The sequence below is a fragment of the Lepeophtheirus salmonis genome, chromosome 7 (genome assembly GCF_016086655.4).
Source record: "Lepeophtheirus salmonis chromosome 7, UVic_Lsal_1.4, whole genome shotgun sequence".
NCBI classification, from domain to species: Eukaryota; Metazoa; Arthropoda; class Copepoda; order Siphonostomatoida; family Caligidae; genus Lepeophtheirus; species Lepeophtheirus salmonis.
Genome location: NC_052137.2, coordinates 10,779,318 through 10,793,009, shown reverse-complemented (window position 1 = coordinate 10,793,009; position 13,692 = coordinate 10,779,318). Strand labels below are relative to the sequence as shown.

The 13,692-nt window shown below is 31.5% G+C and overlaps 4 protein-coding genes and 1 long non-coding RNA gene across 9 annotated transcripts; 3 read left to right on the top strand and 2 right to left on the bottom strand.

The window, feature by feature from the left end:
• Nucleotides 1-762: 762 nt before the first annotated feature.
• LOC121122029 (SET and MYND domain-containing protein 4) lies at nt 763-2,917 on the bottom strand. 2 transcript variants are annotated; one of them, XM_040717036.2, is made up of 3 exons: nt 2,521-2,917; nt 2,376-2,466; nt 763-2,210 (listed from the first exon to the last, which is right to left on the bottom strand). In XM_040717036.2, exons 1-3 carry the CDS (start codon nt 2,915-2,917, stop codon nt 908-910), a joined length of 1,791 nt encoding a protein of 596 aa, XP_040572970.1. In that variant the 3' UTR covers nt 763-907. The 2 variants fall into 2 exon arrangements, with proteins under 2 accessions (XP_040572970.1, XP_040572969.1); XM_040717035.2 differs by having other exon boundaries at nt 763-2,466.
• Nucleotides 2,918-3,255: 338 nt separating this feature from the next.
• Nucleotides 3,256-6,336, top strand: LOC121122028 (SET domain-containing protein SmydA-8). The gene is made up of 8 exons (XM_040717034.1): nt 3,256-3,801; nt 3,880-3,996; nt 4,069-4,218; nt 4,851-5,003; nt 5,062-5,308; nt 5,388-5,601; nt 5,654-5,904; nt 5,967-6,336. Exons 1-8 carry the CDS (start codon nt 3,256-3,258, stop codon nt 6,242-6,244), a joined length of 1,956 nt encoding a protein of 651 aa, XP_040572968.1. The 3' UTR covers nt 6,245-6,336.
• Nucleotides 3,818-5,236, bottom strand: LOC139906079 (uncharacterized). Its single transcript, XR_011781324.1, has 2 exons — nt 5,098-5,236; nt 3,818-4,202 (listed from the first exon to the last, which is right to left on the bottom strand). It is a non-coding gene; the product is annotated as an uncharacterized lncRNA (long non-coding RNA).
• Nucleotides 6,337-7,122: 786 nt separating the features above from the next.
• On the top strand, nt 7,123-12,634 carry LOC121122030 (mediator of RNA polymerase II transcription subunit 29). Of its 4 annotated transcripts, none has more exons than XM_040717038.2 (3): nt 7,123-9,161; nt 9,211-9,298; nt 11,275-12,634. In XM_040717038.2, the coding sequence occupies exons 2-3, from the start codon at nt 9,276-9,278 to the stop codon at nt 11,933-11,935; spliced, it is 684 nt and encodes a 227-aa protein (XP_040572972.1). In that variant the 5' UTR covers nt 7,123-9,161; nt 9,211-9,275; the 3' UTR covers nt 11,936-12,634. The 4 variants fall into 4 exon arrangements, with proteins under 4 accessions (XP_040572972.1, XP_040572973.1, XP_040572971.1 ...); XM_040717039.2 differs by having other exon boundaries at nt 8,704-8,798; XM_040717037.2 differs by having other exon boundaries at nt 9,134-9,298.
• GMF (Glia maturation factor) lies at nt 10,278-11,274 on the top strand. The gene has a single exon (XM_040717041.2). It carries the CDS (start codon nt 10,383-10,385, stop codon nt 10,800-10,802), a length of 420 nt encoding a protein of 139 aa, XP_040572975.1. The 5' UTR covers nt 10,278-10,382; the 3' UTR covers nt 10,803-11,274.
• Nucleotides 12,635-13,692: the final 1,058 nt, after the last annotated feature.

The window sequence follows — 13,692 nt, the reverse complement described above, 5'->3', positions numbered from 1 at the left end:
TTTGATCCCCCTTAGGAGCTAGCTATCCACCTGCAGTCGCACTAACGGGCATTTTGCACATTGCTAGGGCATTATACAAAATGTCCGATTTTCCACATTGCCCAGAACATATTCACTAGAAAATTGTGCCAGCGTTGTAGGGCTGAATAGAGAGGAATAGAAACAAAGAATGAAGGTAGAAGAAAAGAGACTGAGCGAGAGCTAAATGTAGAAAGATACAAAGGGAGAAAAGGGAATATGTAGACAAAGTGAAGGAGAGAGATATATAGAAAGGAAGAAAAAAAGGAGGTCTTATTTTGGTTAAAAACATGGTCTGAATGACCTCGAGGGCCCAAAAAAACATCAAAGGAACATGCTTGGCTATTTTCTACGTCTACTTGCTAATTTCAGACTGATTTGTTCGACCATTTTGAATTCTATATGTGATAAAACCAAAAACAGATTTATACATATACATAATATATGATTATTATTAATTTTTTTTTTTTTTTTTTTTGGGGGGGGGGCTTCATAAACTTTTAGGGGACCATTAAATGTGTGTATGACAGTTCAATTATGTTATTATATCTATAATGTGTTTCTATAAATAATTTTTTATCCATTAGAGTTGAATGTATAAAAAATTTAGTACCTAAGGTATGTCATTCGACAAATTTAAAGAATACTACTTAATACTTACTAGCCATAGAATACACATTTATAATTATCAAAATTAGTTTAAAATTATATAAAAGAAACTTGTTGCAAAAATAAAAACAAAAGTCAGTATTTGTTATTTTAATGTTTTCTGATTTGCAAATAATACCATAAACTTTATGAATATGTTACAAAATTTAACAAATAATAATAATATAAATATAACTGTTTTTTTTTCTAGAAGGACAAAGACTAATTGTAAGTATAAATTCTAAACTTTGTACACACCTTTGATGTGATCACTATCATTTATAAATTTAGATTTATTGGAATATAAATAATATAAGCAATCCGACATTGCAGCTCTACCGCACACAAAAATCATATGAGGTCTTTTAAGAATTCTGGATGCAATTCTTATTCTGTCCATGTAGATATCTAATGCTTTTTGAACATTATTGTGATTCAAAAGTTCATCTTGTATTTTATCACTCAATTCGCAATGCTTCTTATCCAACTCTTGAAGCTCAGATCTTGATAGTTTCATAATCAAGTTATCTTCATTGACTTCGGAATAGCTACTTTTGAGTCCTTGTGAGACCGGATAGTCATTTATGCATGCTTCACAAAGGCATTCAAAGTTAAACATATTTTTTAATTTTATTTGCCTCTCAGATTTTGGAGTGTCTGCAAAATGGCCTTGATAAACGTGACAAATGCTCTCACCGGGTAAAATTGGACGTGTTGCAATAGTTATTTGGTAAGGTCCAGTATAAACTGGGGCTGTATTTGGGTCACATGAATGATTAAAAATGGATGCAGCTAGAGGGAAAACAGCAAGTCCATTTGATTTTAGCTTAATAGACATTTCTATGGATGATACTTCTGAGATGGAGTGATTATTTGATATTATACCAGAATAGAATCGATAAATCAAACAGCCAATAAATACTTTGACATTTGATCTTTCATCAGTAAATGATTTCAAGAGTAAATTTTTATTTTCTTCATTAAACTTATCAAAAAATCCTTGAATCTCCAACAGCTTAATAATAAACAATACTGCAGCCACAGTTTGCCAAAAATTAGAAACATGACCAACCATATTATACAAATATAAATATGGTTCAAAAGTATTGTTCGTAGGCATTGGAATAGACTCTTTATTATTTGAAAATAATTCCGCTCTTTCCACAAAGTATTTGCATGTTTCTTTGACAGATAATAGTTTAAAAGCCATATATAATTGATTTGCATGGCCAGCACCATTATAGTTTCCAGAAGCATAAGAGTCCAAAATACCAAGCTGACAGTCAAAGTTAGAATGAATGGATTGAGACTCTTGAATGCATTTATCTGAGCAAAAAACAACACTAACACAATATTCGCATGGAATTGGATTCAATGTATGGGATAAACAGGAAAAACAATGGTCCAATGCATACCATGGCTGTAAAATACGAGTTGCTGCCTCATCAACTACAATTTGTTCTCCCACATCGATCAACGACTTTGCGACGGCATAGCGACCCTTGTTTTCTTCATGTTTTATTTCAACCTTCGGATTCAAGTATCTGGAAAGAGTTGGATTAACAGATTTGATTGTTTTCTCATTAAGATTAAGATTTGTAAATGAATTGACAATCAAGTTTTCCTTTAATTTTTTGACTGATTTATTTATATCCGAAAGGATGTTTGGATCACTGGTTTTTAATAGTTTTGATTTGGCACATTCATACTTTTCTAAAGCTTTATTTAATTGTCCAAGAGCCTCAAACGATTTTGCCTGTCTCAAATATAATTTGTATTCCTCAGGATATTCCTTTGATTCTACAATAATTATTAAATGAAAAACATGAATTAAATGGATTTATAAATACATACTTAGACATTTTTCTGCATCTTCGATAGCTTCAGAATATTTATTCAGTTTAGTTAAGACAACACTTCGATTGGCCAAAGCTAGTGCATAGGTCTTTGATTCTTTTCTTTCAGAGTAAATCAATGCTTTTGAATAATGAACTAAAGCTTTTTGAAATTCTTGTTTTTTCAAGAAGTCATTCCCTAACTCTCTGAGCTCCTTACTTAGCTTATCAGACTTTTTCATTTTTTTCCATAAGGTTGAAGGATTAGGAAATTGAATTTCTTCATCAGACAATATGGTGTATAGAATTGTAGATAGTTCATTTATTGAAGGGCTTGGAAACTTGAATTCGTAATGTTTCCCTAGTTTTTCTCCATAAGAATCAATCATATTCTTAACTACTGCCTCTTCCTCCATGATGAGTATCTGATATATTATGCAAATGATATATTTTTTATTTAGGTACATATAATCACGTTATGGTGATTCTAAAGTCTTACCTTATATTTATTTTAACATTATATGTGATTATAACCAAATAACTCCTGATTATTCATGAGATATTATATTATGTTAACAATATTACTATTTAGAAAGTGAGTAAAACATCGACCGCACACCCTCAAGACTAAATAGAGTTCATTTTCTATTCATATGTGCATTTGTAAGAATATTTTTTGATCATTTGCCAAGAAGTTGCAATTGCTCAAAATAAACAGTTGTATGCTCCATATTTGAATTTCGAAAGAATAATCATGGGTAAAGGTAAAAAGAAGCAGGGAAGTAAAGTAAAACTCCAATCTCAAGAGAGTTTATCCAATGAGCCAAGATTTATTGAGTTATCTTCATCTGATGAAGAAGATGTCCAGAGAGGATCGAAGAAAGTATCCGCTGATAAACTTCAAGCCTCCCCTTTATCTGCAAAACCTAAAACATCTCAAAAGGACGATAAAAAAGACTCCAGAACTCAAAAAGAACCGAGTATGAATCTCCAGGATTCTCAATTGAAAGCTGATGATAAAAGTCAAGCAAAGTTCACAGCTAAAGACGCTGATAAAAGTGAGAATGTGGAACCAGAAAAAACGATACCTAATAAAGTAACTGAAGAAGTAACAAAATCATCATCTTTAAATATTAGACCAGAGAATACAGCACAAGGTGATTGTATAGTTTGTGGAGAACTAGCCAAAAACTTTTGTTCCTCTTGTAAATACGTCTTTTACTGTAAAAGAGAACATCAGAAATCCCATTGGTCCTCCCATTCAAAGGAATGTGCTCACTTCAAGGCTTTACCATACAGAGTAAAACAGATTCTAATTATTATTCATTCATGCTATTATTAATCAATTAAATTATTTTACAAAAACTCATTTAATTAGATTGAAAGGAATCCAAGATTAGGAAGATATCTCGTGGCCAAAGATGACATTTCCGAAGGAAGTCTGATTTTCAATGAGCCTCCCTTAGTTATTGGGCCCCGTCAACTCACTAAGGCCGTAAGCTTAAGCTTTCTGAAGTTGATTTGACATTCGTTTGTCTTACTATTCTGTTATTTCTTTGTTATAAAGGTTTGTCTAGGCTGCCACAATGAGCTCAAAGATAAAAAAGATACATATCCGTGTAGAAGATGTACATGGCCAATGTGCTCTAGAAGTTGTTCAGACAGTCCAGTCCATGCAAACGCTGAATGCAGTATTTTGTCCTATGGTGGAGTAAAGGTAAATATTAAATACATGTTTAGAAATACCAAATCTATGTTAATTAAAAATTGTGATTTTGTATTTGAATAATGATACTTTTGTAAATCTATTTTTAACCAAAAAAGTTCACGTTTTGATCATGGAATGTATCCAAAAAGAAGGTGATTCTTAAAATAATTAATTCCAGTTAAATTATTTTTTACAATACATTTTATTTGTATGTACAATATAAATGATATAAATATTTGAAATTCTTTTCTTCATTTATAATTGTCTATAATCTATATTATATTAAAGTTGCATTTCCAAACTATTTTTCGTATTAAAGATCCAATTTCATTATTAAAAATATTAGGTTGCTTTTAAATCCAAAGTCTAATTGATTAAATAAGTGATGATTATATTTTAGGTGAACATTGACGCCTTTGGCACAGTTAATATGATGTACGCATGCATTACAGTACTTAGAGCTCTGTCCCTCAAAAATGATCACAAATGGCTTCATTTATAATTGTCTATAATCTATATTATATTAAAGTTGCATTTCCAAACTATTTTTCGTATTAAAGATCCAATTTCATTATAAAAAATATTAGGTTGCTTTTAAATCCAAAGTCTAATTGATTAAATAAGTGATGATTATATTTTAGGTGAACATTGACGCCTTTGGCACAGCTAATATGATGTACGCATGCATTACAGTACTTAGAGCTCTGTCCCTCAAAAATGATCACAAATGGCAAGAATATTTGAAATTTGATTCGCATTTGAATGAACGAATGCCAACTCAAGTCTATCAACAAGTATAAAACGTGTTTTATGGTTAAAATCAATTTATACTTAATTCAAATCCACCTCTAGGTTAATAAAGAAAAAGTGGTATTTTTTATACATTACTTCTTAAAGCTGTTATCCAAATTCAGCGATTTAGAAATTCTAGAAGCTTGTGGAAAATTAGATACTAATTGCTTTGAAATTCGTCAATTCGGGAAAAATCTTCGAGGATTGTATCGAATAGGGAGTATCATGTCCCATGAATGTACTCCAAATACACGCCACACCTTCGAAGAAAATTATGACATAAATGTCTATTCAACTGTTGATATTAGTAAGTCCCTAAAATGAAGAAAGCAGCTTATTATGTAGAAACAAAAAATTATATATGTATATAATGTTATCGTTTTTAGAGAAGGGTGAAATAATTTGTGCCACATACACTCAACCTCTTTGGTGTACCCTAAGCCGTAGAGAGCATCTAAACATGAGCAAATGCTTCTGGTGTAGGTGTAAGCGATGCGCAGATCCTACCGAATTTGGAACATATCTATCAGCATTTAGTTGCTCAGAATGTGGTGGGAAAATGCTTCCATTGGACCCATTAGATCAAAAATCCAATTGGAAGTAAGTTAAATAATTCAATTCATAGTTTCCCTATGTATAATCAATACTTTAGGTGTGAAAAATGTTCTCATACTCTGGAGTCTACGACAGTAAGACATGGAATAGAGTCGATGATGGATGAGTTAAAGTCCATAGATAGAACAAACCCCGAGAATTTAGAGGATTTTCTGAAAAGATATGCAACTTTACTTCCAGAAACAAATCAACTTACTCGAGAAATCCAATTAGGACTTGTTAGTTTGTTTAAAAATAGAAGGAATGAAGATCTCAAAACGACGCAATTGCTTCGAAAGGCTTTTATGTGTACGTATCAAAATAATTTTTCAAAAAATAAAAAATATAGTTATTAACATATTTGTTTATAGGTCGACAGTTACTAACTGTTGCCAATAGAGTTGATCCTGGATTCTCTAAATGGAGAGGGGAGCTTCTATTAGAAATGCAGTCGGCGAACGTCATTTTAGGACAAAGAGCTTTGGCTGAAGGAAGAATATCAAATATCCAAGCAAAGGATATTTTTGATGAAAATATGAAACATCTCAAAGAAGCGGATCGTGTTTTATGCATTGAACCAGAATATAGAGATAAAGTAAAGTCTAAAATCAATTATCTGACCAAAGAAATTGAAAAATTAAATATTTAAGTGATTATTTTGCAATATTTTCTTTTTTCCTTTACCTATAAAATAAGATACTTTAAATGTAAAGAATCAATAAAATAATTGAAAAAAATAAATCTGTGTAATCACTATTATTTATTTATTCCTGTATTGTTTGATACATGCGCTCAGTTCAGGAATATACTTTAAGGGTTTTATAATATACAGTATATGTTAAAACTTAAAATACTCGTAACGCGTACAAGAAATCATAATATAAAATTAAATCCCAGGAAAGCAATGACTATTGATAATTAAGTATATTTAGTGTATAAATACATAAACGAGTAACCATTTGAGATGAATAACTCTTCATTGCCACTTTTAACCTTTCTTCCAAAAAGATAAAGAAAAAAGGCCCAAGATTGTGTAAGGATCATTGAGGGTATTAGGATTAGAGATAGGATTGGTCTTGAATCAGAATCCAGACTACCCAGGTAAAGTATAAGTAAGCTGGTATTATCCGAAAAGATCCAAAATCTGAGATTCGACCCCTATTTGAGTACTCGAACTCAAACAGAAACAGATAATCTTAAAATAGATATTTTCCTTTAGTCGGAAAAGAAACAGAAAAAAAGCCCAAAACCATTTTTAACTGTGGATTTATTAATCAATATTTATTAAGAATTGATAACAACTTAAAAGGAGCTAATTATAATTCAACCGGCTATGTATCATCATTGTTTTATTTACTTTTATTGATATGGCGTAGGGATTAGTTTTAGCCATAGTCCTGGGACTAATAAAAGATAATCTAATCAATCAATGTACCTTTTAAGTAGTAGTTTCTACTTGTATATATATTTTATTATCATAGTTTTATGTACATCCTTTTAAATAGTAATCCTTGACAAATATAAGTTAGTGTAGGATTGTACCCCCAATCCAATCGTCACTTTATTAACTCTTCCTCTGGTCCGTTACTTCCGTACTAAGGTAGCGTTCTTGTAAATCTACACAACCAATCAACGTTGAGATAATTCATTACGAGACCATGAAAAGCTGACAACAAAGTAAATTGTATGTAGCAAGTTTAATAGAAATACATGGTAGTCATAGTAGATGAGTATTTGTGTAGTTTGTCAAATTTTGTTTTTCTTCCCCAACAGGAGGTACTATTTATCAAATTGAAAATTCTAGCAATAGTGACGTCATAGACTATGAGAGGTTACATCTTTTTTGTCAAAATCTGCTTGTCTTGCCCAGAAGTCGGTTTACCCGATTACATTGTGGTAGAACCTTGTATTTCTATTAACCTTGTACACTTTTGTGTTAGCGAGGTAACGCAGTGCCTGTCGTTAATCCACACGGCGTTACCTTACTAACACAATACTGTACACTATTTTTGCCACTCAGCTGTCGATTTTTCTTCTTCTTCTCTCCAAGTCAATGCTCTTGAACAGTTATCAACGTCTATTATTCAATAATAATTCCTTAGTTGAAAGAATTAGCTAATTACTAACTGATTTTGAGGCTATTTAGTATTTTCTGTTTCTTTACAGAGAATAGGTTGTGAGATACGGTATAGTTAACGATATGTGCAATGGTATTAAAACAATCATTCTAATAATAAGTAATAAGTATGTTCTAATAGTAATAACATTGGGTTATTCATTAATTCGGAATCTGTAAAAATGTAACCGTAATCCGGATTCTATTTTATTAAGGTCTGAACTTTGACCTTAAAATGCTCATAAAATTCGAGTCTGGTATCCATCTATTTTTTGGTTTCACTTAGGGTGCCAATCTGTTACATCAACTCGATTTAAATTTAAACTAGGAATGTCTGAGGTCAATGTATGCTGATTTAAACTTAAGTCGAGTTGGAGCAATCATAAGATTAAAAAATGTAAATTGAGCTAATATATTTTCAAGTTTAAAGAAAAACTACTTGGTAATAATTGGCTTCACTAGCTTTATTGGTCAAAATTAAGGTTTTTTTACTACAATTTTTTTTGGTCAGGATGCAAAAATGTTACGCTAACATAGGGGTAATTTTTATTTTCCAAAAAAATAATATTGGAAATAAATTTTTTTAATGTATTTCCAAAAAAATAATAATTTTTGTAAATAGCTTTGGATTTTTGAAAAAAAATTACAAAAAATTTGATTTTTTAAGAATAGCTGTGGATTTTTGATTTTTTTTCCCGAAAAAATTAAGTTTTTGACAGTAATTGTTGATTTTTTTCCAAAAAATTATATTTAAACTTTAATTTTTGAAATATTTGATGAATAGGTATGGATTTTTGAATTTTTTTTCCAAAAAATTTTATTTTTATTTTTTTCAAAAAAATACCAAAAAACCAAGTTCCCCCAAAATAAAAATCCTGCGGACGTCCCTGATAAGTCGGTGAAATGATCGAAAATTCACTTTTTATTGACACATGTAATACATCCCTAAACTAGGTCAGTTCAAATAATAGCAAGGTATAGAATGCTAGTTACAGGTATACGAATCGAAATTTAAACATAAGTTTAAACCTTTTAGTTTAAGTGAATGATTTTCTAACTCTTGAAACCAAGAAAAGCGATATTTAAAGTAAGGATAATAACTTAATATAATTGATCATAATAATTATTATTTTTATGAGTAGTCCAACTAATGTAATGCCGTCATTAATAGTTAGTTATATGAATCTTTAAATACACTTTCAATAAAGAAAATATAATATATTAAAATTAATTTATGAAGTTATATGATTATGACTCATCCTATCAACAAAAAATAAGACATACTTTAAAATTTAAAACCACCTTGTGTTGAGATTCGATAGGTTTTCTTATAATAATACACATTCATAAAATTTAATGTAAGCTACAAATTTCAAGAAATGTGTCCCCCTGGCGTCGTAAATACCATTTAAAAAGAACTCTAGTACGTACACTTGATTGTATCTGGAAGGTAACATCCATTAGAAATCTTAACTTATCGAACAATATTGGCATTTCAGGACTCTGGACCGGACATTAACTAACTATTCTTTGGAATTTCAAGCATATTCTTAAATGATTCATCATGCAAAACTCGAAAAAAATTAGGTAAGTAATCTTTTTTTGATTACTAGGAATAGGATATTTGCTAGTTGTTAATTAAAAAACGAAGACAAAAAGCGTATTTTTTGGGATAGGCATCAATTGGCTTCTTAAATGGTATATTGTCTATTTTTTTACATCGAATAATATATCATACAGCTTCTCAAATTGAAAATCTCAATTCATATTTGATATAAAAAACAACATCATTTTAAGTTTATCTTCTGTCAAAATGAATTAGGGAAATGATTGCTCAAGTTACGCTTTAGTGTCCATATATTTTATTCAAGACTAGCGCTTGAAAAAAAAAATATATAAGTCATAGTAGGTTATTAACCTTGGTTGGTAGTATGTAATTAAATTTGAATAAGGTATTACATTTGACTGTATATGTTTTGAACAAGTTGCAACCTCTATAAGCAAATTATACAAGTGACAATTCCCTCGTCTTAAAATGCACAAATTAATTACAACAATGATCATTCTAATTACCAACTATAAATTGATACTATCCTTTTATTTTGATCAATTAATATTAGATAGTTATATTTATGAGTAATATAACCCTGGGCATTTGAACTCTACAATGTGCCACAGAATGCTTAATTTGTTATCAAATAACCAAAAATCATACCATTGATATATCGGTCATCCATGGAATATCCAAGTACTTCAAATCCTTCATCTCTTTTTTGCTTGCAACTTGTACAATTTGATTAGACAAGTTGTAACTTTTATACAACATATAAACACAAGATCTGCTGGAAAAAGGGTCTTTAAACAAAGAGAAATGACATAGAAGAAGAGTAATGACGTCATAGACTAATTATCCAATGGGATGCTCTACTTTTACTACAAGGGGGGTCTTTAATTTGATGGACTTGAGCTCTAGCTGCACGTACAAAGCCAGAGCTAGAAGGAAGGAATTTTCCTGTTCATCACTTCAAAAACTTCAAAACATTGAATTGGATTGAAAAAAGGGCGTAGACGGGTGATCTTTCTTTGATATTAATTAATCATTACTAGTACATAACGATTATTTAGTACTTACTAGTATCATATTATATTCGATCCTATTCAATTCCTCTTCATGGCGAACGAAATTTGTACGATTGACGATGAGCTCAAATCAACTCTCCGATCCTTTCGATTCGGGAAGAGCAAAAGTAGCTCCGCCATCATTCTTAAAATTGACCAGAAGGCCCAAAAAGTGGTTGTAGATGAGATCCTTGAAGGGATAACAACGGAGGAGCTCCTTGAGGAGATCCCCGATCACCAGCCGCGGTTTGCTCTCTATTCGTTTGAAATGGTGCACGCTGCGGATAATCGCGTTTCCTATCCCATGTGCTTGATTTATTTCACTCCGAGCGGCTGTCAAACGGAGTTGGCCTTCATGTATGCGGGCACGAAACTCTCTCTCGTTAAGGAAGCACAACTCACTAAGGTCTTTGAAATTCGAGACCTCGAAGAGTTTACTCACGAGTGGCTTATTGAAAAGCTTCAAAAATAGTACGGATTTCATCATCATCACCGATTTCTAGTCCTTGATATACCAAATTCTTCTCTTCTTCTATTCTAATTATATTTTGTGATACTCTTTTTTTTTTCTTCTTTTTTGTTTGTATGACTAAAAAGTAAAATATTTGCCTTTCTGCATGTCAAAAAGCTACAATTAATTGTACACAAATCTTTAAACATATTTTTTTTATACTTCATTAAATGTGTATCTTCATTATAATGGGAATGATTTAAATCACAAAATCCCTTTGGTTAGTGAATTGTGATAGAGTTATATGAAGTGGAATTGACATTCTTGCTCATTTATCATTTATTATAAAACAATCATACTCTGCCAGTAATATTAAGTTAAATTAATCGAAATACATTTTTTGTACTACTAATGAACTCAAATACAGAATTCATACGACATTTTGTTCCTTTTTCATTATTATTCATAATATTTTTTGTATTTCTTTTTCAAGGATGAGTCAACCACAACAGGTTATGCCTCCCCATGTTCATATGCAACAGCAACAAATGAATCCTCAAATGGGGATGCAGCCACAACTCATGCAATCACAACAGCATATGCCTCCCGGTGCTCAAATGGCACAAGGAAGTACGATGTCTCCCGGTACACAATTGCCTCAGCAATCTCAAATGCAACAACAACCACCACAACAGGTGCCTCCTCCCCAGAGGTCACAACCTCAAGAAGATAAGCTGGTTTCTAACGCTCGCAAATTAGTTTGTGGCCCGCTCAAAGATAAATGGTCGCAAACACTACGGGAAGCAGCTCTTAGAATATACCAAAATGGAGTACATGACGTGGGACTACCAGGAACATCAAGTAATTTACCGCCGCAGGGAAAATTTGAAAACAATTTGGAAGACTTTCATGCGATATGCGATCAAATTGAACTCAATTTAAAGTGTGCCATTCAGTGTATGAATCAAAGTTCTGCTTCAAATCGATATATGCCGATTCCTCCTAATCTAAGTCGAACCGAATTGGGGAACGATTATCTCACCTATCCTCAGTATATAAATACCTCTAAACAACAAATAATCTTTGCTGAAGATGTTCGACAAATGTTAAATCAGGCAGCAACAGATGTTGTTGAGAGAAATGTTCCTACTTGAAGGACTACTGTAGAAATGGGTATCTAAACATTGACTATGTAGCTCAATCTCTGTATCAATAAATTTTATGTTCACTTAATTCAATTAGGAATAAATGTTATTTTTGGAATATAAAAGGCAAAACGTTAATATATTTTGATATTTCAGAAGGACACTATGTCTCGTAAATTGAAATTTCTTAAGAACTGCGCCAACATTTTTAAAAATCATCCTGTTCTAAATCTCCATATACAGACTAAAATTAGTCAAGAAACCTCAAGGAAAATAGACAATCTTTGTGGGAGGTGTGCAAATGTCTTAACACACAAGGATGAAGTCAAAGTTGAGACGAAAGGGAAGAAGTCGAACAGGAGGACAAAACTTGTAGTAATGTGCTCATTGTGTGGTGGTGTTGCTCGGTCTGTTGTCATTAAAAAACGGCCTGCTTCTATCAAAAAGGTGGAAAACAGCCCCAAACGCGAACCTTCAATCAAATGTAATAAAAGGAAGCGTAACAAGGACACAAACGCTGGACTTGTAATTCCTCAATCATTTAAAAAACCCAAAGAGCCCAAAAGTGACAATAAACTCTTACAACTCTTGCAGGAAGAGTCAAAAACCAAGACTAATTTATTGGATAAGTTATTTGCTTGATTCTTTAGTTTGTGTATGTGTGTTTACATTAATACGTATACTTCTTGATAAATTTCATATTTTTTACATCTGAGGTTTCTCATTTTATGGTATTATAAGGAGTAGTATTTAAAGTTGAAACATATTCCACGAATTCTCAGATGATATCAAATAATGTGTATAACACGGGAGTACTCTATACATGGAAAATTGTATTATTTTTTTCATCCCCCATAGCACTTGTCAATTGCTAACACGGGGTGGGTCCAACTGACTACAATCTCGAACAATTAATACCTTAATGATTTTTTTAGGATAGGAGCTACTATTTCATGAGGATTCCGAGAAAATTACCTTCAAAGTTTTTATAATAGCCATTGCAACAGTATTTTTTATCCTTTAATCAGGTAAAGCGGATGCGTGGTGTTCAATATCTCTAATTTGAAGAACGGTTCTTCGAATATTTTATAAGTCAATAGGAAAAAAACATTTAAACTTTTCTTGATTCAAAAGACATAGGAAAGGATAAGACTATTCTAAGCTCTGTGAACAAGTGCCAGATACAGGATACTTGGAGCCTGTCTTACAGTGATTTGGCTGTACGATAAGGAACACCTTATCAGATCAAGTGTAGAGCTTTACAATTTTATAACTTTATTTGGTATATGAACATAGTATTTAGAACTCTATAAACAAAAATGATTCCTTATTTTAAAAAAGATATAGAAACTTTTTTTTATAAACACTTAAAAAAATGTCTACATATTTTGGAAATTTTGATTAAAATGAGTAGGTTATGTGATTTTGAAGTGTTCCGTATAAATTTAAAAGACAAAATTTTTTTTAAATTTTTACTGTAAATTTATTCGCTATCGTACTGAATTTCTGAGTACACTGACGAAACCCCTTTCCCCCGCCACAAATATATATTAATAGTCATAATTCTAGAAAAGATTAATTTTGTTACTAGTTATTTTAATTATATCTTCAGCCCAATAAATCTTTATTTTTTGGGACTACAGGCCATGGAAGAGTAGAAGAAAGATCTTAATTTTTTTCTATTAAAATTCATGGATAGTATCGAGCTATTTGGAGACGGTAGGGCTAAATTTCCAGGCCCACGACTAAACGGGACCACTTCTTCA

Excerpts from the sequence above, each read along its gene's own strand:
- LOC121122029 (XM_040717035.2), bottom strand. The coding sequence starts at position 2,917 with ATGGAGGAAGAGGCAGTAGTTAAGAATATGATTGATTCTTATGGAGAA. Across the intron at positions 2,467-2,520 it reads AGATGCAGAAAAATGTCTAA|AATCAAAGGAATATCCTGAG; the intron begins GTATGTATTTAT and ends TAATTATTGTAG.
- LOC121122028 (XM_040717034.1), top strand. The coding sequence starts at position 3,256 with ATGGGTAAAGGTAAAAAGAAGCAGGGAAGTAAAGTAAAACTCCAATCT. Across the intron at positions 3,997-4,068 it reads CCCGTCAACTCACTAAGGCC|GTTTGTCTAGGCTGCCACAA; the intron begins GTAAGCTTAAGC and ends TTTGTTATAAAG. Across the intron at positions 5,004-5,061 it reads CAACTCAAGTCTATCAACAA|GTTAATAAAGAAAAAGTGGT; the intron begins GTATAAAACGTG and ends ATCCACCTCTAG.
- LOC121122030 (XM_040717038.2), top strand. The coding sequence starts at position 9,276 with ATGCAAAACTCGAAAAAAATTAG. Across the intron at positions 9,299-11,274 it reads CAAAACTCGAAAAAAATTAG|GATGAGTCAACCACAACAGG; the intron begins GTAAGTAATCTT and ends TTCTTTTTCAAG.
- GMF (XM_040717041.2), top strand. The coding sequence starts at position 10,383 with ATGGCGAACGAAATTTGTACGATTGACGATGAGCTCAAATCAACTCTC.